The 27,285-nt window shown below is 48.4% G+C and overlaps 1 protein-coding gene across 1 annotated transcript in view; it reads left to right on the top strand.

The window, feature by feature from the left end:
• The window catches only part of LOC119463917 (visual system homeobox 1-like), a 77,721-nt gene extending 51,270 nt beyond the window's left edge, over nt 1–26,451 (top strand). Inside the window, exons 2-6 of the mRNA XM_037724739.2 lie at nt 8,800–8,881; nt 10,694–10,817; nt 18,917–19,103; nt 21,161–21,460; nt 22,711–26,451. Of these exons, the coding sequence (XP_037580667.1) occupies nt 8,800–8,881; nt 10,694–10,817; nt 18,917–19,103; nt 21,161–21,460; nt 22,711–22,838 (821 nt within the window). The 3' untranslated portion in view covers nt 22,839–26,451. The remainder of the gene's footprint in view (nt 1–8,799; nt 8,882–10,693; nt 10,818–18,916; nt 19,104–21,160; nt 21,461–22,710) is intronic.
• The last annotated feature ends 834 nt before the right edge of the window (nt 26,452–27,285 follow it).

Here is a 27,285-nt window from a genome sequence, read left to right as displayed (position 1 = left end):
GTAGGCGTAGAAATGTTATAAATGTTTGTTTTATTAAATGAGTTCGGCTCTTAATGACTTATATTTGTTGCAATGAGGGTACTTAGGTATCATTAGTTTTATCACCGAGTTATTCCGTAGAACACAAGGCCGGAAGCCTGCGCCTATATGGGTAGTAAATGTGGTATATATAGTGCTGTTCTGCGTGAACGCTATTCGGCAAGACAGCAGCGGCACCCAGCCAGCCAGCTGCCACGACGTGCGTGTGATTGTTGTATCCCCCGGTTCTTCGTTTTCGTGCGTACGATATGTGGCATATATGTGTAGATGAGAAGCACAACTTCGCGGTTATCTTTGGTTTATTTACTGAACGGAAACTGTTTGGTAAATAAACCAAAGATAACCGCGAAGTTGTGTTTCTCACCTTGCATCTTTCAAATACACTTGGCCCATTAAAATAGTCATTGTATATATATATATATATATATATATATATATATATATATATATATATATTGATTGTGTACTCGCGCAAACAAATATTGTTAAATGTAAGCATCCGCGCGTGCTGCCTTCTCCTCTCGCCATTTACTAAATGGCCGTTTGCGTTGTTACACGTTCACCGACAATGGCTGCAGTACAAGCACACTTTCTGGCAGGCTGCACGCTCGTGAAGAAAGCAACAGTTAGAGGACAAGTCTGTCGCACATCTGCCCGTAGCGACGGCCCCGATGAAAGACGCTAAACGAGAGCGCGAGCGCACGACGTGGTGTCGAGACACCTCAAAGCGTGTTGCGTTCGGTATACCTGCCAAGAAAACACGCGGAACACCTTCGCTCGATGGTGGCGCCACCGGTTGGATGATGAGGCGGACGGGAGAAGAGACCGCGCTAGGAAACCCGAGCCCTATATTCGAGCGGGGGATGCGAAACGGGGAGTTTGAGGGGGATCGAGCGGGAGGGGATGACGGCGCGTGGCGGCCATCTTTAATTTCCAGGTGCGCTCGGGGTCAGCGGCAGGAGCGCCGGGGCAGCCGCCGCCGCGGGGAAACGCCCGAGATGACGCGCTGAAAGTGGTCATTACCCGATTATCCCGCAATTATCGATTCACGCCTGCCGGCGGAGGACATCCCTTCCCTACATCACTCGGTTCCTTTCTTTTTTTTCATCGCCCCAGGGGGTGCCACAGCGGGAGCGAGAACAGAGGCAGCGCGGCAGTGGCCCCGTTTTTAATTTGGCGCTTACCTCCTCCCCTCCCCGGCGGATGCAGCGCCCCCCCCCCCCTCCATCTGTTTGTTTTCCAGTCTCCTCAATCTCTCTCGGCAGGTCCTCTCCTCTGACGCGTCGTTGCCGTCGTCTCGCGCTCAAAATTGGATTGCCGGCCCCCTTTGCCGCCCCCGACCACCCCTTCTCCCGAACACCTTGGACGAACACTGCGGGGAGGGAGGGATCCCCTGCTCTGGCATCTGAGGCACGCGAAGGGAGAACGCGGCATCGAGGAACGAACCTCGCGGGAGACCCGGCGGCATCGCCGTCTTGCCTCTTTTTTTTCCTCCGCGCTCGCCCCGAACACGGGTCCCCGGGTCGGCCGGCCGTCAGCGCTGCCTCTCCTCCTCCTACCCGCTGCCGCCACCGGCGGCCGCTAGGTGTCGAAGCGAGCGCTCGCCCGCTGGTTGTGCTTGTACGTGCGCACGATCGATATACGCGCGGCCTGTCCGTTCGTCCGTGCTGCGAGCGCGCGGACCACGCAGATTAGAGTCCAATTTGCGGCGCTTAATGAGATGCAGCCGACGGCGAGGGAAGCGAAGCTGCTGCGAAAGGGAGGAGGGACGCGCCTTGAAATTGGAAAGTCCGAGCTCGCCCTGCCGACATGTCCTCCCCCCCCCCCCCCCCCCCCACCCTCGGTTCTTTCAATCTCTCGCTGCTTACTCCTAGTCTTTTTTCGTCACACGAGGAAGATCGGCGCGCTCTCGCAGAATCTGGTGCGCCCGACGACAACGGTCGTTCTCTCACCCTCTTTTCGGAGCAGTGAGTGAGGCGGAGAGCGGCGTCGGCAGCCGAGCGACACTAATCTCCATCAGTGAAATGGATCCTCCCTGGAAGCGGCGGTGGTGGTGACTGCCGCGGTGGCGCGCCGCCTTTTAATAAAGCCGCTCGCTCGGGGGTTAATCCGGCCCGCCCGCCCCCGCTAATCGGCTCGCCACGCTCGGCCAAGTCGGGGTCAATAAGCCGACGGCGTTATGGGCGTCTCGTAACCCCCCCCCCCCCCCTCCGGCCACAAAAGCGCGCGGCTCGGGAAGCGGTCGACGCTGTGCCTCAGGAACGCGAGCCCCGTCTATAGACACGCTATGCGTGCGTGCGCCGCCAAGCGTACAGCCGCGGCGCTTCTCGAATGCGCTCGCATGGGCGCCACGTCACGGGCGCGGAATGGTGGCTCGCGCTGCATCGTCATCGTGCCAGCTGGAATGGACGCACAGCCGCTCGCTGCTCTCTTGGCAAGCACGCGCAAATGTCTGGCAGGGTGCTAGAAACCGGAGGACAGCGGCGCGTGCGAGTCGCTCGGCACGGGGCCAGAACTCCGATAGTGCGATGCGTGTCTCGTTGCGAGTTTTGTCGAGCAGGACGACGGGCGTGCAAGGCTGGTATCTTGCACTGTCATCGTCATAGCAATCTGAGATCGCCAAGCGTTGTACGCTCTTCACCGCGTCGGGCCGGAGTGTCAGTGGAGATTGGAGTGCGCAGCGTCCCACGCGAATCGCACGACAGTGCCGTAGTGAAGGGCAGCTATCTGTTAAAAATCTGCTGCGCATCACTCGCTTCGAATACGGTCGGGAAGAGTAAAAGTACTTCTATTAAATGCGCCCTTTTTGTTCTGAGAGAACGCATTGATAGTACGATCATGAGCAATATGAGAGGCAACGCCGATATCGTGCTTAGGCATCGGTTACACGTGATGTGCTGGCTCGGACCTGACACATTAATATCCAACAAGTACTCTTCCATTTGAACATTAACCGTCACGGAGATTTTTAGCGCGGGGCGCTTGTCTATAGTATAGCCACTCAGACTTCTTCTGGTAATTTCGGTGTGCCCTTTCATGTTGTTCGAGGGTGCACATGGAGTGCAGTTGGAAAGGAAACATACATACTCGTAAACACATCACTAAAAAAAGGCGGTGAGAGCAGTATTGGCTTTTCAGAACTTAAATGAATTGACGGTGGTCGGCCCCGTCCATATTTATGTGTATATTGAACATGCTTCTGGCGCTACTTATTGCGAGCGCCATGTGCTGAATGAAATTGAGCTTGCCGTCTCGTTTGTGCTGCGTAGGGATACTGCACCACCATAATGAACGTGCAGTTACGCCAACTGTCCCCACAGTTCTTGCGGATTTACAGCGAGCACCTCCACTTCCGACGGCTGTATTCCTTCGGGGCATTTCAACTCGCGTGGCTGGTGCACGACATTGTTCCTTTCTTCGACATTTTTCTGTAAAGCTTGTTTCTCCTTACGCACGGTCGTCTGCGGCGAAAACAACTTTACAGCGCACCGGATTTTCTTTTTACTCGCACGCGCGTGCGCACACACACACGTACATACACAAGCCTAAGCAAACTAGGAGCCATTTACTAGACTGTTTAAATACACGCTTGTTAAACATCCCAGAACCAAACCACGGCTATCAATTTAAGCATGTGGAATGAAACGTCTATGGTAGAACTAATGTAGTGTATTACTTTCCACTTTCGTGTGGCTGGATCTGGGTTTATGTTGGCCAAACAGGAGGATGCTTCAATGTGAAGGTGAGAGAAGTCGTCTTCTCCTTCAACGTTAGCGCCTATGCTCAGTTTTGTGCGCGTTGTCACGTGCGCTTGTGCTCAACAGTGTTTTACCCCATGTAAATGATGTTTGCGCGCAGTTATCGACACACACGAGAGATTAGTGAAGCGGCTCGTATCCCACGAAAAGCGGTACCGTGCGTAATCCAGGCGCCAAGAAAAAGGTCTCCTAGTTGTCTCCATAGTTATTTACTATGACCATATTGTTTTGCGGTGACACGTGCGAGTGCGGCAGGAGATTTAGTTTTATTTTTATTTTTTATCAGTGTTTGCACGATTATGTATCACGATGTCGTTGCAAATAGACTTTAGTTGCGAGTTCAATGATTTTGAGACGTTAATTCCCAAAGTGTGCGACGAAATACATTGTTGATTCATATATTTTGGTGCTTCAGTGCATAAAATGATGTTTTGTTAAAGAAGTAGGTGGAACAACAGTGTGTTTTTAACGCAAGTTTGGCGGCGCACATCTCGAAACCGCAGCCGTGGCCCAGTGAGTACTCGGCTGCGGTAGGTACGTGGTTCGATCTCCACTGCCGGACGCCCACCGGTTTATAAAACAGGTACAACCAACCTCCCGGTCAGGCGCCCGACTTTCTAGGGGTCTGTTGCTTGGGAGAGGTTCTTTCAGACCGCTATGCTTGATGTACAAGGACAGAACGCCTGAGAAACTGGTGTGATCATCAGAAGTAGTTCCAAGCGGATACGCTTGTGATTTCTCTGGCTACAATCCGTAAATTGCAATACGTGCCGTAAAATGATTAGCTGGAAACCTAATTAGAAAAATTGTGTTACTTAGCAGATAATGCATTACGGTTTCTCTTGCAAATGTCCACCTCTTTAAGTGATCCAAAACAAGCATTAGATTCATGGTAGCTGCCACAATAGTTGCCAAGATTCTCAACGTTATAATATCAATCGCGCTTCCGAATACTATAGTTATTATCGTCTAAGCATAAACCTCCATGAACATATATACTTCGAGAATCCTGAGCTGGACACGCGGGCGTACGAAAGCACGCCTGCACATTTTCATGCAGGTGCATGCGTAAGGTGCAGGAGGGCATGGACGCGAGCGTAACCCGGCTGCGCGCGGTGCCGGGCGGGTTCTGTACGGCCACTTGTGGCGGTGGTGGCCATGAGTAACGAGGCTGCGCCCTCCATCAGAGAAAGGGGTTGCACGGGCCATCGCATTTACGCGCGACCACAAACTGCATGCCCCGTAACGCGTATAGTGGCTCCCCCGTGCGGAATCGAGAGGACTCCGTTCGCATGCGGCGTCGTTTACAACCCGGCTCCGAACGTTTGCCCCCTTCCTCTCAGGTCACAGGAGTGGGCGCAGGGGAGTGCGTCTTTCTTTTCTAAATGTGTGCAGTTGCTGCGGCCATATAGAGGAGCAGAACGTGCTCGATCGCGCAAGCCACGATACTGGCAGGACGGGTGTAGCTTCGTAAACCAGCATGCGAACTGAGACAGGATCTGACAATCTCAATATATTTGCGACATCTGTAAGTTATCGCGCTATTCTGATGGCCGCGCATAAAAGCGACAGTTGCCGAACGCTTACATTTGATTGCTGACAGGTGGCGCAGCTAACTCCTTACAGTTTTAGGCCTCGTAAGAACTGCCGATCTTAAAGTGAAACTCGAGACTTGTTGCGTGTTCGTTCGTTTTGTTTGTTTGTTTGTGGTTCACTTAAAGTAAACTTAGTCGTCCTAATCAAGCTTGTCTCGTCTCGGGCTTGTCTCGTAGGGCCAGCACTATGAAGAAGCGGATACGGATGAGATATTAGTCATCCTATTGCTGCGAGACGAACTAATCCGGTTACTACTGCCCAGAAAAAAAAAAAGTATCGCAGCTTGGAGTTTCAGCATCGCTCATTTATTCACTGCACCCACATAACACTCGCCGTTCGAAGATTCACTGATTGATCGGCTTCGATATCGCGCGCTCTGCGGCGCCGTTAGCTCGGTGTTCTCGACGGCAGGTGACGGCGCCACTGATGCGTATGTCGCGGAAGATTGTAAAAGGCACTTTTGTTCAATATTTCGATACGATTACTCACTCAGTCACGTCCAGATACCACGACTAGTTGTCCGTCGTACCGAATCGGCCCCCGAAATAATTCGTCTGCTTTGCCAACCTGCTGTTGTCTCATACATCAAATCGATAGCGATATACCGTTTACAGTCGGTCTTCTCTTTTTTTCCCGCAATTTAAAACTGGTGTATTTATTAACTTGAATGTGTTCGTGCGGCGAGCGTCGTCGTTGGAGCAGAATCTTGGTTTGAGTTAGTTGGTGGGTCAAAGAAAGTCGCATCGCAAGACGAGGAGAGCGCGGGCGCCCGTCCTGTCGTGTACTTTGGCCTTGTCTAGTGTGCGCCGTGAATTTCTTTGAAGTCGGCGTTGGATAACAGTTATAATTCCCACTGATTAGTACCTCATAGCTGAGCAAACTTGAAAATCAACATGCCACCAAAGAACGGATGGATGACCTTCGATTCCAAAGAATGGCTCAACTTTAAAGAATTCTTTAAAGATCGACCTGACGTAAGAGAGTCGACTCTTATTCCTGTAATTATACACGCGACACGCACCATATGACATATTCGACTACTGGTTTCAGGGTACTCCGGCACAAGGCTACAAAAAATAAAGTCGTATATAAGGCAAAAATTATGGGGTTTTGCGTGCCAAAACCACGAGTCGTATATAAGGCAGTATCTAAGCTTCGTTCTGAGATGAAGTTGACTCCAGCATGTACTCGTGTAATTACGGTTAATTATCGCTGAAGTAAAACACTTATGAATTTTATATTTGCTTTCTGTCGCCCACTGCTTACCAATGTGGAAACAATGAATACGCAAAAGGAGGTAACCTTAGTCAGTGGTGATTGTCATCTTCTGCCGAGGATAAATATGCAACTAAAAAGCAGTAAAACAATTAACTTGAACTAAAGCAAGTGCAAAATTATTATAAGGCAATAAGTTGAACAGTGTTAGCGGTAAAATAGTACATACAAATACTGTCGACAGTGTTGACCAAGTTTTCAATCTTGCAAACTCGTCATTGCGCTAGAAGCTGATAACAGCATTCGGTGAAAGCGATCACCACCAAAAAGTGAAGCAACGGCCGCGTGACAATATACAAGCCTGGGACGCTTGAAATGATATACAAAAGCACAGCATGTAACTTGAGCGTTATTTATATACACGCAGGAAGTTGTGCTGAAGTGCACACGTCTATAGAGGTTCCTACATCGGTGGAACTCTAGCGCTGCGGTCGTTCCGCAAACATGCATGGAAATGACGGGTATACGTGGACCTGTATAAGCCTTGTTGCGTCAGGCGTTCTTGGCGGCTTCATGCCGTGTGTCCCAGCTATAACGTTAGCCAAGTTGTTCAAAAAAATATTTTAAAAAGACGGTGCAAGATACAATGATAAAACATACCGTGTTCAATCGTCAGAGGTGTGACGACCGAACACTATAGGTTTTAAGATCGTATCTTTCACCTCGTTTTCTAAATCTTGACTTCTTTTCTTTCTTTTTTTTTTTTTTGAACAACTTGGCCAACGTTAGCTGGGACACCCTATATATTACAATTTACCATTTTAAACGTTCACGCAATCAACTTTTTCAAGCACACCGTGGCAAGAATGTTGTGTGCACACGCATAGTCGTTGCGAATTGTTGCATCTTATAATGTAATATTTTATTGAAAACGGATGATTTGCTAAGTCGCAAAGCCGTTTGAAGCCACAAGGATGTAATTTACGCGAATCTATATGTACTCCCCGTCGTTCTCTATAGCTGAACAGCCACACTTGCAGTTTCCTCTATTGTTGCACGAAGCGCACTATATATACATGTATGTATGTATACTGTGCACATGAGATATATAGAAAAGTACCTCGAAGAGTATGCTCCAAGTACGTCTCGGGTGCCGTCTCTCACGGTTTAGTGGTACCTTGCGCGGTGTTCTGAAACGACCACCAGGTCGGGATGGAACTGTAGTTTACGCACGCTGCACGCATTTACCGGGGCCCAACGTGTGCACGCAGTGTCCTTGCACGGAGGGAAAGCCGCGGCTTCAGCGCGCGCTCTCTCGAAGCGCAACTTGTGCTCGCCGAGAAACCGAACCTCGCCGCCCCGGGCACGTGCTCGTCTCTTGAGGGGGCGTACAAGGGGGGCGTCGGAGGGAGGGGAATCGGTGAAGGACGATATCGCTTTTCACCAACCCTTCTTGCGTCGATTCGCATCCTCTCTTCCTTTCCCGAAAAGCACGGGGGAAATGGGGGGCGGTGCACTGCACGCCTGTCGCGCGGCTGCGTACGCTCGGGTTCAGTCGGGCGAAACACAAAACCCGCAGGTCGCCAAATTGCGAGCAGCAGTGACGAGCGCCGCCACCGTTTGGGTTTTAGATTAGGGTACTCCGAATAGGTAAAAAAAAAAAAAACAAAGAACAGAACGAGTTTGGTAGGCTGTGCCACCACCGTGTTTCAAAGCAGGTACTTCCATCGTCATCATCATAATCATCATCATCATCGCCGTAGCCGTCGTCGTCATCATCAATAAATGCGGGTTTTGTATATCCCTGTTGGAATTTTAAGAATAAATAACTGCCCCGGCTGCGCATTGGCTGTGGCCAGGTCGCGGGTGTGATTCCCGACTGCAGCGGCCGCATCTAAAAAAAGAAAAGTAAATAAATAAAAAAAAGTTTAGGCCTTAGTTTCTTGGTCAATAAACCAGCCCTTTCCCACCTGCCAGATGGATGAAAAATCTAGTCTTGAAAGAATATTTAACGCGTCTAAAGTGTTTCAGTGTTAAGGCCAAACTACGCGTACGTGTAGTTTGGCCTTTACTCTTTAGTGTCACATTGGGACCGCGCATACACGGCGTATAGCAAGCACTGTATGCGGCCCATTCAACAGCCTACCCGCACGAAGACGATAACCGCTGCGTTGCCACCTACTCCTCGCAGGATACCCCGGGGCGACTGCCACCGACCTTTGCGACGAGGGATCCTCTCTTGCCAGGAAGAAGAAGAAGAAGCGTAGGCACCGGTGGGTACACCACGACATCCCTGCAAGCGTCGCGCTCATTACCTTGCCGCCTGTGCCATAGCCTTACTCTCCAAGTGCATAAAATAGTTTTTACATGTCACATTAAAGAGAGCATCCCGAAATAAGAAATTTCTTCTTTCGCGGTGTAAATTAAGCCTCTATATTAATACCTATACTGCGAGAACCGGAGGAGTAAGTGATCACGTATATAAATAGGCAAGAAATATGAAAAATATGAAATTTTGAGGATAGAAGGTCGTGCTTTATAGCGTACACCTTCCCGTCTCCACTGGCTGTCATTGGCAGTGAATCGCCTGCAGAGCACCGAATTACCCTAAACGTCGTAGATCGTTACGATAAACATATACAAACTTATAATTCGTGTCAGAATGGACGGAAACGCTGAAATGCGATCGCGATCTCGATCTCATAGATACCCGCATTACACGGGAAGTCTAAACAGTACCAACTACTGCTCCAAAATCAATTTTTTGGCATCCAGGTTCGAACTAACCTTTCTGACTTCTACATGCAACGCAACGATTGAGACGTTAATTCAAGGACAGCAAAAAATGATGTCTTAGAAACTGCAGCGATGTGAATGGCATCACATTATTTGCTTGACAAACTCCAAGTGCACATGCGTGCACTGCCATGGGTGTTTACTTTTATTGTTAGTTTAATGAAAAACTGACGGAAACCTTTCTGTTTCGTTTTTATTGCTTGAACCAGTAATTACTCTATGGAGCCTAGGTTTGCCGAGGGCGTAACAAATTCATTACATTACCTTTCATGATTGCATTGCACTTAGTATTACACTGACGGAAGAACTTAAGAACGGACTCAAAGGAACAAAAAGTGGGCTTACATGGTGCACGTACGCGCGTACACAGCAGATCACGTGATCTACAACACTAGGCGGGCGGGAAGACAGCGCGCATTAAGCACCTCGCTGTTGCACTCGCACACTCGCCCTCACACCCGCAGCAGATCACGTGACTTCCAACACTCGGCATGCTGGCCGCGCATGCGCCGTAGCACCCGCATTATCGAAAAAATATTTGCGCAGCTTGCACTTAGTTGTGCAAGGCTGGACAAACAGCGGAGAAAACGAGCTTCCAGCTGAGCGGCTTCTTCTTCGGGAGTCTTGTACTTCTTCGGCCTTCCCATGTTACATTTACTCAGTGCGAAGTCTACGAGAGCTGTGTGTGTCGCCGTCGCGGCGACATGATCTTTATAATCAGTGTGACGCATGGCCAAGCTTCACAAAATGTTGTCATGACTAAGCAAAGCAAGAATCGCGACTCTAAGCAATGACATGGCTGGGCGAAGCTGGGTAAGTGATTGCTATAGGCGAGCGCATTGACGGAGCGGGTCTGCTGGAACGCGGTGTCGGTGTTGCAAGGTGCGCTATGCAACGCGCAGTGACGTCATCGCTGGCGCGGCGGCGGAGGAGCGTTGCCGGAGCTAGGAGTAGCGAGGCGCAGCTGTGGCAGGTGGTTGCTAGGCAAAGCGAGTTTTTGCGAACGCTACGCGGGGAAAGGAAAAGCCTTAAACAGCTCCGCTGTTAAAAATCTACATGCTCCGTACCACAATTCTTTACGATCATATGCGTTTATGTGAAAAAATAAGTTCAGGTTTTCATACATGATCCTGTATAGGATCCTATAGGATTATGGATACAGGACATATGGGGTATACGGGATTTTTCAGTAGGACGGGACAACAATGCGACGGCCCGAGCGCACCGAGAGTGTCCCGTATGTAGTTGCTATACAGCATTATAACATAAATCCCTCTCGCGACTCGCAGGACCATCTTCACGAGCTTCCAGCTGGAGGAGCTGGAGAAGGCGTTCAAGGAGGCCCACTACCCGGACGTGTACGCACGCGAGATGCTATCGCTCAAGACGGACCTGCCCGAGGACCGTATACAGGTGCGTGCACCTATTTGAGGCACACTGCTCGAGCTGCGAAAAGTGTATAACTCGTTTAGTATATATAGTAATGCGTATATCGTCGAAGAGGAAACTAATTGGCTAGCCTTAGCTAATCAGGAGCGTGATCACGTGAATGCTCGTCTAGTAGTAACGTAAGGTTAAATCTGAAGGGAGAAACCACAAATGCAGGTCGCCCTTCGTCGTGCGTCTCTCCGCGTCAGACTGTCGTCTGCTCAGACTCGAGCGATATATGTGTGTGGCTGAACGCCGCTCAGAGTTTGCAGCCCAGCAATGGGATGGAATTAATTTTAACCACCAGCGTTTATAGAAATAAATTTAGATAGCTCAGAGATTGTAGACTTCCTGTATAGACCGCTTCGCCTGCTTGTTCTTCTGGCTATAAATATATAAAATCAATAGGTAGATGTTATGTATAAACAAAATCCGTTAGCAGGTATAGTTCATTTAGCCCAATATGGTCCAAATACTTCCGAACGGGGTATTTGCAAAGGGTACATGAACCTTAGTCGACGAAAGTGTAGAGCCGTATGACCACAGGTTGTCTATAGATTGTCTGTAGAACTTTTCTGACAGATGTTTTATTCAAAACTCCCAAGTCCCTACACAAAACTGATGGGCCAATAGCTGAGGCTTGTTAAGGCCTATGGTCAATATAGGTGACCCGCCGTGGTTTCTTTGTGGCTTTGGTGTTACGCTGCTAAGCACGAGGTCGCTGGATCGAATCCCGGCCGCATTTCGATGGGGGCGATATGCAAAAACGCCCGTGTACCATGCATTGGGCGCCCGTTAAAGAATCGCAGGTGGTCTAAATTAATCCGGAGTCCCCCACAACGGCGTGCCTCAGAATCAAATCGTGGGTCCGGCACGTAAAACCCCAGATTTTAATTTTTGTCAATATAGATGTACTGGCACCACAATGCCATCTTTCTGCGCCCTTCCCGTATTCCGGCACAGAGTAGCAGGCTAGAGGAATCAACCTCAAGCCGACCTCTTTGGCATTTCATAAATAAACATAACGTCCTCTCTCTCTCTCTCTCTCTCTCTCTCTCTCTCTCTATAGTGATCAACATAAGTGAAGCGAAAACAAGTGTTTATAACACAGACCTCTCCAGTTAACGTGTAAACAACTGCAAATGTATAAAAGTAAAATCTAAGCAATATTTCAAGAGGAAGAAAAATAGCATTATGAAACGTGTTTACAGGGCTAACGAAGACGAAGCGCGAGCATGAAATGCACAGGACGGGTGCCGGACGTACAGTGCTCACGGAATGAAACGCGACAGGCAAATTTTGGGTAGAACTCATTTTCTGCGCAATTACTCGAGAGTACCATGCCTTGTTGCTTCGAATCTGGTCACGAAAGGTGACTTGTACTCTGATCTAAGTGTACGAGTCGAGATTGCGCCGATGTCACACAAACTACCGACGGTGGAAACAAAAGCATGCGCATTGGTTAGGCCTAAATTGTCGCGTTTCAATCCGTGAGCACTGTACTATACACTATAGGGCTAACAGGCATGAAAGGCTCGCAGCAATGTTCTAGAACACAGCACGTAAAATTTTGCGCAGTAATGCCAGTTGACGGTTACGCGTCGTCAGTCTTCAACGCTGTAACCATGTTTCAGAATAGCCGTAACCAAATCGGCCAACTTTGAGCCAGAAGACAAATAGCAATATGGATAAGTATAAAGAAAAAAAATGCGTGTTAGATACCGGTGTGATAAAGCATTTTCACTGAAAGAACAATGCCTCGAAATGTTTAAATTTCCAAAGGTACACTATTCTGTGTTTTCGCTCCACAGTGATGTAACACTGATAATTAGAACTTCCTAAGTTAATGACATCTTCGGAGTTCTTTACGGCGAAATGGTCGTCCCCGGCCATCAACAGGTTCGAGTCTTTGCTGGAGAAAACAAGCAACCGACTTTTGCTACGTGCCGGTCTCGGAGATGACAGCATGAAAAGGCGTACCCTATTTGTGTGTTTTTGCCGAGGAAAAAAATGGCAAGAAGTAATTTCTCACTGTTAATTATGTACCGCGCAAGTCGATCGAGCTGGAGACCTTCCCATAGTTCCACTGCCTTTGCTTTGAAAGCAGATAAAGAGCAATGTTTGTGAACAAACACCGATGACACAGCGTCACTTGCCTTCTGAAGATAAACGTATTTTGGGCGTATACCGTAACGCCACCCGCTTTGTCGGAGGGCAGGACACAACTTGAATTTCTTGTCCTACGGTGCGGCATCGTAATCAACTATAAGAACAAAGGCCATTAATTATACAACGGTAATCTTTAGTTCAGACAGAAACATAAATTAAAGTACTTGAAGATGTTGAAAAACGCGTATACTGTCTAAATAAGCTCACTTAACTGTCTAAATGTGCACTTTATTAAAGTACCATGGTACTTTAATAAAGTGTACATTAATCTAACTACGCGAATATATTTGCATCGAGCCTCTATTGAAACGCAAATGACCCGGCCTGAAGACGAACCAACGACCTCGTGTTAAATTCTTCTAGCTGTTTTTGATGTTGCAGTATAGATAACGGAGGGATTCATGCAACTGCAGCTTTGAGTGAACATATGAGTAAACTATGGTCTAAAGCCGGCGCAGATGTCATGCTTCTTCACGTGACGTAGTTTCTCCGCACACTGTTTCCTGAAACCAGGAATGCTCAGCGAATAGCTTCTATACTATTCTCCAGTCTTTGTCTAAAGTTTTGAAGCCATGCACGAGCGGGCTTGTAATCGGGCTGCGCACTTGAAGCCCTGTGCCACTTATACGTTGCCGCAGAGGCCCAGAGAACGCTGTACGGTGATTCAATTGACCAGATCTGTTATAAGAGCACTAAAGGAGGGCCCGGCGACAGATTATATTTTTAAATGGTGGCCCGAGGCGTATTTGGTGGGGAGGTGGGTGGGGGAGAGACAAATATTGTCGCTCGTGGAGTGGCTCTGAAAGTTCCTGCAAAGCCTATAGCTCACACCGCCCAAGCTGAGCACCAAAACGCACAAAAAGCGACAAGAGACGCTTTCTGTATGTCCTTACGATAGTGACGGTCCGGCTTCGCTTTCGGGCGCCCTTCTCCATTATGCAAAGGGAATTCTTCTAACGCTATAGTATCTTATGGTACAAACCTTTATGACAATATCCTTGGCTTAAAAAGAGTCCAAAAATCAATAGGAGAATATTAGTTTGCCGATTTATAAACATTATGGCGAAATTCAGTTGGCGCACCGGAGCACCTCTGACTGCTCTAAGACAGCCTTCGCCACCGAGACCAGCGCCCGAACGCTGTCCTTATAATTGTGCGAAGTTGTAAATGGCTTGAGCGATTTTCTTGCGGACATTGGCATCAATAGTTCCTAGTGAACAGTGCTACTTGAGGGATATATTTGTATCTCATGGTAACATCGTGATGACTTTGTCGTGCCATTGACGTTTTATGTTCTTTGGTGCGTTGTTCTTTCTACACCTCAATTTATTATCATAACTCTCCCGCGTTAGTGACTTTCTAAGCGTTTTACTTTGAACTGAACTATTTCAACATGAACAAAGACTGCTCGTGCTTTTCACGGGTAATGCGCGCCGTTTCTGCATTATACGCATGATTTATATAGATTTTCAACTTCATGTCAAATTCTTAGTGTGTATGTAGAGTGTATGTAGTGTGCTTCTTTGGCTCTAGGCGACTGCGAGAACTTTTGATTATTTCTATTATATTCATGTTATTTTCTCGCTTACTGCTTTTTTTATGTGTTCAGCTACGACCTTGGGATAGCAAGCACTTCAGCGGCCAAAGAAACAAATGTGTGGGAGCGGTTTCATAATAGTGAAAAGGGGCTATCCTATTCGCCCACTGTAGCTAGCCATTAAAAATACGACGATTGGGAATCAATCAAAGCTTACAGGACGCGTGGAACCACGGCGTCATTTGTCTGCCTCTAAAGTCACAATTCTGCGCCGACAGCTTACCGTACATTGGGGATCTCCATTTAGAGAACCACGGTAAAAACCCAATTGACGATGATACAATTATCAGCAATTTGATGCCTGCTAACTGAAATACACGTGGCAGCTAGGAGATTTTTAAATTATTCCGTCAAGGTGGCTTTCTGTGATGTACGGCGTAGACGCTCTACATACTTTTCTTTTTTTCTTTTGCGTTGATCTAAACACACCAGCCGATATTCGGAACGTGCAGGTGTTTTCTATATGGCAACGATAAAGCGTGCACAGGGAACCGCGTCATTTAGCGTAAGTCTCATAAGGAAGCACGACAGGAATGTGAACAAGATATTTTCCCGCCTGCGCTCGCACAAAGAATAGCTCGGTTGTGTCGCAATGCGTGCTATACGAGTGCACTGACGACCAAGAGCCGATCACTCTCTCAAATGCGCCCCGACGTAATGTGGGGTGGTGGCAAACATGCGCGGCGACTCAATAATGCTGCCCGTACATCATCGCTGCTCGCCCTTTTATTATTCGCGTTGTTTAAAGGGAACCCATTGTGTTCTGTTCGTGTCCGTCCATCGCTGCTGCGATCGAGAACCACGCGCGATGTTCCGGCCGCGATGTGCAGCGACCACCACCGCCCCTCACCCGTCGCTTGACTCACTCGGCGTGGTGATGGCGCCGCCGTCAACGCGCGCTAATTGGATTGCCGCTCACTCGATTAGCGCCCCAAAACGTCGGCTCAAATTAAGTTTGCGCCGCCCCCGCCACTATGCGAGCGGCGCTGTCGACGCAACGCGCGAGATCTCGGCAGCGCGTTACGAGACGAGAGAAGCCGCGTTGGATGCAGAAGGGAAGGATTCTTCAATCGTGCCGCAGAGGAGGCGCTGTGCCGGACCATAGCGCCTGTCGAATCACCGGCGAATTCCACCGCCAATCACTTGCGTCTGCGAAGAGAGAGAGTGAGCTTTTCGCGAAAGACAGACTTTGTCCGAACAATTATTCGCATGGGCATGTGCTTTCTTGTTTTACGCGTTAGAAAGCAAAACAATGCGAATGCGCAATAGAAAATGACGCAACTTGGTCTCCAGATGAAACTTTCGTTTATCAGAAGGTGACAGACCGTGGGAGGCGACTCGGCACACAAGCTTGATTGATTGATTCGTGATTGTTTCGTGAGGTTCAACGACCCAAATCACGGGAGCAATGAGACACGCGGTAGTGGAGGATTAATTTTGGCCACACGGGGCTCTTTAACGAGCACCCCAATCTAAGTACACGAACGTTTTGGGGTTTCTGCCCCATCGAAATGTGGCCGCCGAGGCCGGGGTTCAAACCCGCGACCTGGTGCTCAGCAGTATAACAACACCGTCTCCACTGATCCGCCGCGGCAGTTGCCACTGAAGTTTACGCCTGGGGTTGCGGCAGATGCGAAGCGCTGCCACTTTGCTGGTGCTCTCCTACATTTCTCTCTCCTTCGAGATTTCACAGCACGCATTTTACTTTTCCTGGACTCATGGCACTCCTTTTACTCTTCCAGCCCCATCATATGCTGGCGGAGTGGACGAAACTCACTGCTTAGTCACGCTACTTTCAAGGCACTTTTCTGTGATCGATATCTTTCACATAAGGAGCACCGTGTTGATGTGGGCTGTCTGGGCTCCATAAAAATTCCAGATGCATGTCAAGGCCAAGGAAGTTTTCGCAAAATAAAAGAAAGCTTTATTTCGTTCTCCTTTCTTTCTTCATTTCTTTGTACAAGACAATCTTACAAAATTGTGTTGAAGAGCACTGCTAAAGGCGAACAGTTGCCTGACTGGGCCGTGACACCCTTACAGCTGCAGCAGTAAGGCAGAAGCAGTCTACAAAATCACAACAACCGCATGAAATCAACCTCAATAGCGTGCATATTCCTCAATAGTTCTTGTGAAAGCATTTTGTAGCATATCCCCTAATATAACCAGCTATTAGCACTGGTGCTCTCTCAGAGACCTACAGCCTCTTGAGACAGTTAACGGTAAACACAATCTCTAAACCTTCGTGCCGACACCTTAAGCCTCCATGCCAACACCTTCGCCATAGACAGACACGTCTCCTTCGAGATAAGAGCGAGCGTACATGGCTGGAACCACCAGTCTACCTACGATTTCTCCGTTAGTCACTCAATTTAACTAGTTCGTTGGTTGAAATCTGCGTTTTGTTCTCGCATGTACACGTATAGTGCAAACATATTGTTTATTCCCGTACTCCTAAGCATTGCCGAACGGAATTGAATGTATAGTATAAATTATATAAGATGAAACTGTTGACATACTCAAAACACCTTATTCTCACTCATTCCTATCCGTCCATCAAAGTATATCCATTATCATGGTATGTATGTGCGAAATGTACTAACAATTAATCGTAACCATAAGCTCCAGGCGTCGTGTTACAACACACGTACAACATGTTGTCTTTAAGCCGCTACATGTAAAACGACCAAACGAACCCAAAATCAGCATATTACGTGACGGACAAATTTCTCGTTTGGTAGACATAGAAATGCTTACGCATTTAAAAGGAGAACGATTTAAATAGTAGACACAACTATTACGCAACAAACTATGACACGAAGGCACGCTTAAAAACCGCGATATAGGACGTTTATATAATCACAGATAATTCCTAAGACATCCTAAATAACACAGTTCAATTCTTATTCATTATGCGTGCCTCATTGTAAGCACGGAACGTATACGGTCAATTCAGAAATACACTTTAACTACTTGACTGTGACTTCTAAATGACATTTTGTTTGCTTAATTAAGATTTTTGCGAATAGTGTATAGAATGGCAGGAAATTCTTTCAGGAACGAACTACGGTCGCCACGGAGTGCCTTCTGCTGAAATATACTACCTTGAGTTTAAAAAGTACTCCGTTGACTTGTCACAAAATGAGACACCATATAGTGGTCTGAGTTAGTGTTTTCCATTGTGTTAGGTTTCATTCGTTTGATTCCTTTGTTTTCTTCAACTATATATCTTTACATATAAGGTATACCAGTATGAAAAATACTTGTGAGGGCGGAAGAACGCATTGTGCGCCTGTTTTTCTCTGGGACGTCCTTTCGTGTGTCCCATATTTTTTTTTCCTATTTGCAAGTTATTTCTGCTGTAGCAGAATCTTCGCTGATGTAGAATACGAGCAAGACCGAGCGACAGCTGCACGTTGTGACTTTGCGTTTCTCTCCAGTAAACCATGTCTGATGAGTCTTTCTGTTATCTGGAGAGACAGCTTCAAGCTCCAGCAGCGTGTTTCTTTCTTTCCGAGCGAATTTCCTTTGCTATTTTGAGCACGTGGCTCAAACTTGTAGCACTATATACTTCGCTCACTTGGGCAAAGAGCGATACCGAGGAACGCAGCGCGCGCTCGGTTTAGGCGCCGGGTTCCAAAAAAACGTGCCTCGTGGCTGGAAACACTATCCTCATTACAGGTCGCGGTGGCCCCCTCGAAGCGAGCGAGCGCACGGTAGGAGGATGGAGGGCGTAACCGAATCCTGTGAGCGAGGCACTAACGAGCCGCCCCATTAGCCTAATTGGGCGTCGCTCCTCGTTGTCGGCGCGCTCGCTGTTGTTTATACGGTTCTGCACACGGAGATGAGGAGGGGGAGGGCACGAAGCGCCGTCTACGGGAACGAGCAAGAATAACAACCAAGGAAAGAAGCGAGAGATTTTTAAGTAACTCTGGCGGTTCCTGGCTTTTTAAGGGCTCTCGAATAGCGCCGCACGCGGCTATAAACTCCGTCTCACTAACGCGGCGCAGTGTTGTGGAAGCTATGGAGAGCTGGCGACCAGCCAATCAAAAAAGGTCTACAGATGGTGTGCTAATATGCGGTGCTATGCTGGTAGCAGTGGCATCGTCTGCTATGTGAACAGTGAGCAGACGATGCCGTATATGATGGGCTCGTTGGTATTTCATCATTGTGAAACTGGATCGCTGTGAGGACGGAACACAAAGAAATATGTGCATACGGGTCCTTCGCATACGGGTCCCAGACGATTCCGTCACGTCACTGAGTGTGTCGCCGTTTATGCTAAAGCAATCCTTGTGCGCGTCATTGTTTCTCGGCGCAGGTGTGGTTCCAGAACCGGCGCGCCAAGTGGCGCAAGACGGAGAAATGCTGGGGCAAGTCGACCATCATGGCCGAGTACGGCCTGTATGGCGCCATGGTGCGCCACTCGCTGCCGCTGCCGGAGTCTATCCTGCGAAGCGCCAAGGAGAGCGGTGACGACGTCTCCTCGTGCGCGCCCTGGCTGCTCGGTACGCAATACCTCTCGGCCGTGTACTCTACCCTAAGCAAATCTCGAAGACCATGCTTTCGCGCACTGCAAACGCCAGAAGCGATTGCAGGAGCCAGAAATGCGCCATGTTCACCATGTTAAAGACATGACCTGTAATCGGAGCCAATCAAGAGCGAGCAAGTGACAATAATGTCCATTGGGGCGTCAAAAGTGACCGGTCGCTGGGCGTTATGAGAGTGCAGTGGAATAGTGCTCACCTATATATTACTGAGCTAGATGTGCTGTCGGACAAGTTCAGTGGCAGTCAACTCAAGCCTTGGTAGTCGTTCCAAGCAATTATTAAGGGCAAGTCCCGAAGAAAGGGATGGCCAAACCCAGCTCCGTAGTACTCGATAGGAGTAAAGTACACGTTGACAACGAGCAGTAAGCACTAGTCGATATTTTTTCTACTACTGCCTCGATAATGCGCATTCTACACTTACAGTAATGTCATCTTGTCTCATCTGAGCCGGCAAGTAGTAGTATAGCAGTAGTAGTATTAAATTTTATTACAGCGTTAAGAGGTAAAAGATCGGGTGGAGAAAGCGGTTTGGAAACGTCGGTTTCTCAGCGTGACAGCAATTCCTTGCAATCTAGCTTTCCCGCAGTATTACTTATAATGTGGTGAAAAAAACCTTGTCAAAAAAAAAAAAAGAAAAGAAAAGAAAGAACGCAGAATTGTCTCAATGAGAATCAGGCGGCAAGTTATTTTTCTTCTTTTTTATAAGACAGAACTGCACCGTCATTATGAGCATCAGTTAAATATGTGTTGTCTCTATTGCGGGACAGTGACCTCTCCCGATACTGTCTACTTACCTTTATGGACGTAACAGGGAAACTGCAGTGCGTAAGACGAGGATGCACTAGACGCACTGTGGTGTCTTCATTGTCTATTAACTGTGGCCTCGCCCTATGCGCTGCATTATTTTACATGCTTCTGCACTAGTGAATCCAATAATCAGCATTGTTGCAGTAGAGCGTTTTTGTTTTTGCGGCATTGCAGCTAGTCCCTGCTCATGTACAAGAGCCATGAAATTTACTCGGATGTGCGCGAGCAAGTCTAGGTGTAATTTACACGATGTTTCACATGACTTGAAATGCATAATTTTGAACAACTAGTACTTTGTATGCGAACAAGCTAAAAGATATATCGGTACATAAAAAATAATAATTTCCTGCTTTCTTTGGTGCACGTGAAAAGAGGTACGAAGTAAGGGATATCTTCACGGGAATAATTAACTATATCGGGTATTTCGGAACATCCTCTGTGGTCTTTTAAAATGCATCTTCTGCTATAAGATTACATCAGGAAGTATGCGTACCGTAACACACCACGTACAATACGAACCCAATTCTACGAGGGGCAATTATCGGACCGCAAAATAGAAAGGGAGAAATGAAACTGATCCTTGAATAACACGACTACAAACAATTGCTTTCTTGTTTTGCTTTTTTGGTCAATGGAGACCGCAAAACACTTAGACCGATGAAAGCTTTGGTATTAGTATATCATACGAACTGAACGGCAAAATTTCGAAGAACTACCTCGTATTATGTGCACGTTATTGCGCCTTGGTCGTCTTGACGAATACCAAACTAAATGCGCTAAGATATACGTATATGGCTAGCTAGCTAGCTTAACACACTACGAAAGAAAGAAAGAAAGAAAGAAAGAAAGAAGAAAGAAGAAAGAAAGAAAGAAAGAAAGAAAGAAAGAAAGAAAGAAAGAAAGATAGATAGATAGATAGATAGATAGATAGATAGATAGATAGATAGATAGATAGATAGATAGATAGATAGATAGATAGATAGATAGATAGATAGATAGATAGATAGATAGATAGATAGATAGATAGATAGATAGATAGATAGATAGATAGATAGATAGATAGATAGATAGATAGATAGATAGATAGATAGATAGATAGATAGATAGATAGATAGATAGATAGATAGATGAACGCGTACCCTGGCGTGTACACACGTAGCAGCGGCGCTGACGGAGCCTAGCCTCGTGCTGCCGCCTCGTTGACGCAGGCATGCACCGCAAGTCTCTCGAAGCGGCCGAGAAGCTCAAGGGACAGGATTGTGGCGGCAGCGACAGCACGGCCCCATCCTCGCCTCCACCTCCTCCTTCGTCTGCGCCGTCGTCCAAGGCGCTGACGGGCGCGGGCGGCCACGCAAGGACTGGCCGGGACACGGCCAGTCCCCAGGCGCTGTCGTCGACGCCACCGTCGTCGGCGCCATCGTCGCCGCCCGCTGCTCCTCCGACGTCAACGACGTCGTCCAGACCGAGCCCTCCTCCTCCGGGGACGCCATCTGCCCTCTCGCCGGCAGGTCAGCACGCACTCGTTGAGGAGATGCCCTGGTCCTGAAGGCACATATACTATGTAGTGCACGTGATTGCAAAAGCATACGGACCACAAGGTCGCTGAACAAAATTGAATGTATTCCTAATTCAGACCCTAGCAAAAAACGTTCATACGGCTCATATTGCTACATCATGTTCATATGACTCATGATCTTGTATGATCATATGAGAACACATATGAAACATATGCGTCCTCATACGACCGTACGAGATTATTGGATATGTGGCATGTGTGTCGTGAGATTTTTTGACAGGGGACGCAGAAACTAAAATTGAGAAGTGCGCCGGAAAGTTCGAAATGTTAAGTCTTGACTTCATTTCTCAATTTTAAATTACATTCATAGGCGGAGAAGAAAATCGGCTTTATCGCCGTATGCCTGGTCCGTATGTATAATTTTGCTCAAGGGAGTGCCCACTGTCGATTTAATAGTGATCTGAGGTGAAAAAGTGATCTGCTGTGAAACTTAATTCAAGTTGCAAGGTTGTCATTATAATACATTCATTTCTGTGTTTTCTGATTTTAGTATCACTTTATCGTTAGGTTTTGTTATGTATTTTTATGCGTGGTAGCTTGTCTGTGGGCTATATAAGATAGGTGCTCTTAAGCCTTCTGTCTTCTTTGTTGAAAATGCACGTTAAGATGTATATTATTGTCAGCTTGATTTAAATGCCCATAAATGGTGTGCCAAATCAAAAGGGGTTGGGAGAATTAGCGGGCTTTGACAGGCATTTTATTTCATTCTCGACAGCAATTCTCAACAGTTGTACTCGCTATTATTTAGCGACAAAGAAACTCGAGTCCTTTAACATAATCTTTGATAAACCACCCGGAAGAATACTTGGCTGTTGATCGCACTATAGCATCATCTATCGTGGACAATGGTAATACGAACGAGTTGCGCCTAACTAAAACACGTTCTTTCATTTTTGCTATCTCTTTTACCTATAACATCAAGACTGATTTCAGCTTGCACCCTTAGTGTGGGGTCTATATATATATATATATGCGATATTTGGCGACCGGATGAGTAACGATGAACGATAGTGCTCTCGAGATAATAGCAAAAAATGCTCTACCCTCTAGTTTCCTGTTCGCGTTTCATTTGTCCGTGACTGTGCAATGGCGTCGTGCTGAAACTTCCGCGATTAACGTGTTCTTTGAGAGCGCGCGCAACATTTCTCCAACGGTGCCCCTTCAGTGTCGGTGTCGTTGCAGGCTCAGCGACGGCGTCCGGCGGCGCCGTGAGCCAGGACCTGCGGACGCACAGCATCGCGGCGCTGCGGCTGCGGGCGCGCGAGCACAGCGCCCGGCTGCAGCACTCCATCGACGCCCTGTTCGCGTGACCGCGCTCACCTGTCCCACACACCCCGGGGGAGAAAGCGCGGCGTCGCCTCACCTGGCGCCATGAGTCAGTCGGTCAGGGCGCCGATTGAATTAGCGCCACGGACCACGACCGACCGACCGAAACCCCCGCTCCGAGAAAGGAGGGAGAGATCTCGCAGAGACAATGGCGGTGAGAGAGAGGCATCCGCGGAGGCGATGGAGATCTCTCCCCCGGGAAGGGAGAGTGCGCAGAGAGAACGCAACCGACAGCGAGAGAAAAGAGGCTTCGTGGATTCACCGGACACCCCCCTTTCACTCCCAACGTGGAGAGAGAGAGAGCATGAAAAAAAAAAAAAAAAATGGAGTCGAGCGCATCTCCTGCACCCCGATGACGATCTGGTAGCGGCCGCACGCTGATTGGATTAGGCGCCGCCGCAGAGCGGTCCGTGTGGCCAGCCGCACTCACCCCCGGCGCGACGACGGCGACGAAGACGGCGGCGGGTGTGGGGGGGCTGCCGCCCGCTCGGCAAGGCAGGGCGCAGTCCATCCGCAGCGGCCTCCAAATCGCGTTAGGCCTAACGATGACGGACGACCCTCGGCTTGGCCGCCGCCGCGCGCGAGAGGGTCCATCCGACAGCGGTTGCGCTTCACTTGGCCGCGACTAGCGGCCCGCTGCTTTTGTTTCTGAAGCGAGACCCCCTCCCCGCCACCCTGTGCAGTATAATAGTACGAACCACAACCACTCGCCCTCGTCTGATAGTATAGAGTGTAAGCGCAGGTGGCGATAGTACGCGACTGTTCCTTTGTCGCACACAGTGAATGCGTCTGTTTTATCGCGTCTGCTTTGTGACATCTTTCATTTCGCTCTTGCGAGCCTCGCTGTTGGCACCTCATCTGTTCCCTTACACCTTATGACGGTGGTATACCCGCTGCTCCGGAGAGACAACTGAGCCCTTCTATACGCGATCGTTATTGCGCGAACCGCTGTCCCGCCGCATATAAGGGCACGCTGCGAAGCGCCGCCGCCTAAAAAAGGCTAACTGACTTCCCGGGTTGAGCGCGTGGGCGAGGAGGTGGTCCCCCGCAGTCCCGGGCGTGCTGGCCGGCCCGGCAGCCGCTGACGGGACGTCCCGGGGGAAGGCCGGCGGACGGCGGCTCGCACCATTAGCCACTGCGTCGAAGACGAGCGCGCGGGCTTTCAATTAGCGAGAAACGTTGTTTTCACTCGACGAAGGCGAACGCTGATGGATGGACCAGCGCGGATCATGAACTCCAGGGAGATGGGCGGACTAGATGGCCACCGATACGTCATATATACTATGTACTGCAAGAAATACAGCGCGCAGAGAGACGACGAGTAAGGAAGACCGTATAGCTGAACTATTATATGTAGCTGTACGGGATTTTGTTTTAGAAAAATCAAAATGCATTGTACGCCTCGATCACCGGAAGACACGTATACCATGAATTTCGTGCCGGACGTGTCGACGCGGATAAGCTGTGGACTCCTACATGCATGTAGGTATATCTGTGGGCATCAATGCACAACAAGTGTTGGTGAAATGGCGCTCGGCTGTGCGCGCCGTGGGACTCATTCATACAGGGTGGCCTCGCGGTTGCAACCCAGACTGCGCTTCCGGCTGCTCCATCGTGTGGAACTCCTCCTAGCCTTCCCTTGTGAAAAAAAATAATAATAATCTAGATAGCCAAGTTAGTCCTCCACAGCAGCGCAGTCTGTAGACATGTTGTTTTGGCTGTCAAACCAGTTCGATCGGTCAAGTCTGAGTTACCAATGTGTCAAGAGGTCAGTGCTTACGACTTGTACCTTCATGTTATCTTTCTGGGCGCTGTAGGTCTTTTAGTACATCGTAAAATAATTTACACCCTTAAGGGTGCATAAGAGTGTAAAGCGGTCTATAACTCACACTCTTGCGGGTGTGAGGGCGTGATTTATATACCGATATTTACACCCTTGTGAATTAGTTTACAGAGTATGAAGTATCTGTTGTTCCAGCCTCTACGTCGTTGCGTCAATCGTAAAGCAAAGCGCGCTGAGAACGAAGCTGAAGAAAAAAACAAGGATCGTTATATTGACGTGGAATGCAACCGCGGTTGCAAGAAAGTGCGGGTTCAGGTGTTTTCGGACGCATACTTGTTCCACACGAAAGAATACGAACCGTATGCACCATCACACATGACACATTCTGTCAGAGAGAAAAGCAGCACAAGTTGCATAAACTTCATGCGCTGCATTATCAGTTAAACTTCTCAACAGCCCCCCCCCCCCCCCCCCCGACCGGCATATACGCGCATATACTACCAAATAATGCTTGCAGTTGTATCTGAATATCTGTGGTAAGGGTGGGAGTCGGTCAGCCACGATAATGATCAGTGCGATAGCGAAGTTTGCACTTACTCCCCCCGTCCCAAAAGTATAATAATGATGTCACGTAATGAAAAGGCATTGAATCCACCTCCGTGTGCCGAAATGTCTGTGTACCAGAAAGCATGTGAACATGGAACGAATGCATGCGCAAGATCCGCGCATGCAATAGACTGTTCAGCATAGCCAAGATCACTCAAATGCTCGTTCGTACGAAGAGTTTCTGACGGGAGGATACACCGGCAGGAACATTCACAGTTTCCGCCAATCCTCCACTTTCTCCGAGCGACGCTTGTCGTGCTCCTCTCGTGATTTGTACACAGAAAAATTGTTAAAGCTGGGGCAGAAATGACGTCTTAGTTTATCCATATACAGTGAGACTGATAAATGGTAGGCGGGACCACAACTCGCTCATTCCCGCCGCAGACCCGTGCTTCCTGCGCGGGCGAGCATCCTTGGAGGTCGCGGTCAGATGGTCTACTCGATCAGAACTGTTGACGCGGCTTTTGTGGGATTTTCCTCAACGATCGAGACATGAGGAATGGTACGTCTGTGTGGAAAGAGTGCACCAAAGTTCATCAAAAGCCTACAGAGGCTCACCTTGAAGTCGCTATAGGTCGGTCGTGGTCTCCAAACAAGCTTAATTAAAACAATGTAAAATAAAAAAAAAACAGCTTCGACTTGTGTCGCAGTTTGTGTGGACTGCCGCTTGAGCAGAGATAGTCTTATCTGTACTAAAGCAGACGACTTTCCATTTCATATGGCGGCGTCTCTAACAATTAACCTCTATAACAACCCGTACGATGGTTCGGTACGCAAGGCTCCGTTTTGCATATCTGTTGCGCACCTTACCGGTCAAAGCAACAACTGTAAACGCACAGCTGAAGACGTCGAAATGCAAAGCCGACGACAAGTCCCTGTATGCAGACGACACATCTGAGCAAAGCAGACGACAGTGCCCACGGCTAGGTGACTTGTGTGCCGAGACGTGACCATGGACGACGTCCCGGTGAACTGTCGCGCGTTGCGACGGTGTGTGTGGAACTCATCGCGGTGCTTCCGCAAAGACTTGAACTCCGCGCTATAACGTGATCGGCGCAGCGTACTCCAACGCAAAATTAATGCTCACAGAACTCAGATTGGTCTGGAGCCGCTGTCACGATGTGAGAAGCGGGGTAGCCTGTCCCTTAGCTGTTGTTGTGCGTGTTTGTGTGTGCGTGTGTGGGAAATGTTGGGGTGACTGTGAAAGAAAAAAAAAAAAAAACACGTATCGTCAGCCACGTCTCCTTGTTTCTCTCTCTTTTACGCGTTTTCCCGGTGCCGCATTGGCGTCGGGAGGCATCAAGGACCAGACCTCGGTAAGTTTACCACGCTCATCTGGTCATCCGAGCAAAGCAATTACAGACAGCGCCTGGAGGGAAGCCATGCATGTAACAGAAGGTACAGCGGTTGACATTTTAGCATCTTATCCGGTAAATACCTGAACATTGCCTCATGTGGCTATATGATCCGTCAAGAGACAGCAACAGTTGTGATCCAATCCGACACAGAAAAGAGAAAATTTGTAAAAGATGTCATTTACCGGCTTCATGAGGCGTACCGTATTGCACGTAATTTTCGCGGGATTGACGTTGATGACCGCTACCCAGTGCTGCGTACTTCGATACCATGGCGTTACCGTGAACGTGTGACGAGTCTGGTCAGCCAGATTGGTGCGTGGTCTCGCGGCAGCCTTTTACCCATGATGAATTCGCGCCATTGTGGGGAAGATTATTACTCAATATGTAAACGTTGCCAAAAATATAAAGTAAATAAATAAATAAATAGAAAGACTTAAACGCATACCGGAAGTGTATAGACGCTAAACTATATGTGATGGTGACATCCTGTGACGCTCTGCATGTTGAACTATATATAAGCTCTCAAACTCTCATCACAATGAGTCAAGTTCGATTTCTGTACGAACATGACAACTGCGTCAGGAAAGCACACGACGATATGCTGTGTTTACACCCCTCGGCGTAAACGTGTCGGCAGCGGCCGGTGTACTACGAATATATCTTTGCATCTTTTTTGAAGAGAAT

The sequence above is a fragment of the Dermacentor silvarum genome, chromosome 9, assembly GCF_013339745.2.
Source record: "Dermacentor silvarum isolate Dsil-2018 chromosome 9, BIME_Dsil_1.4, whole genome shotgun sequence".
Taxonomy (NCBI): domain Eukaryota; kingdom Metazoa; phylum Arthropoda; class Arachnida; order Ixodida; family Ixodidae; genus Dermacentor; species Dermacentor silvarum.
This window is presented reverse-complemented; position numbering and strand designations above follow the sequence as displayed.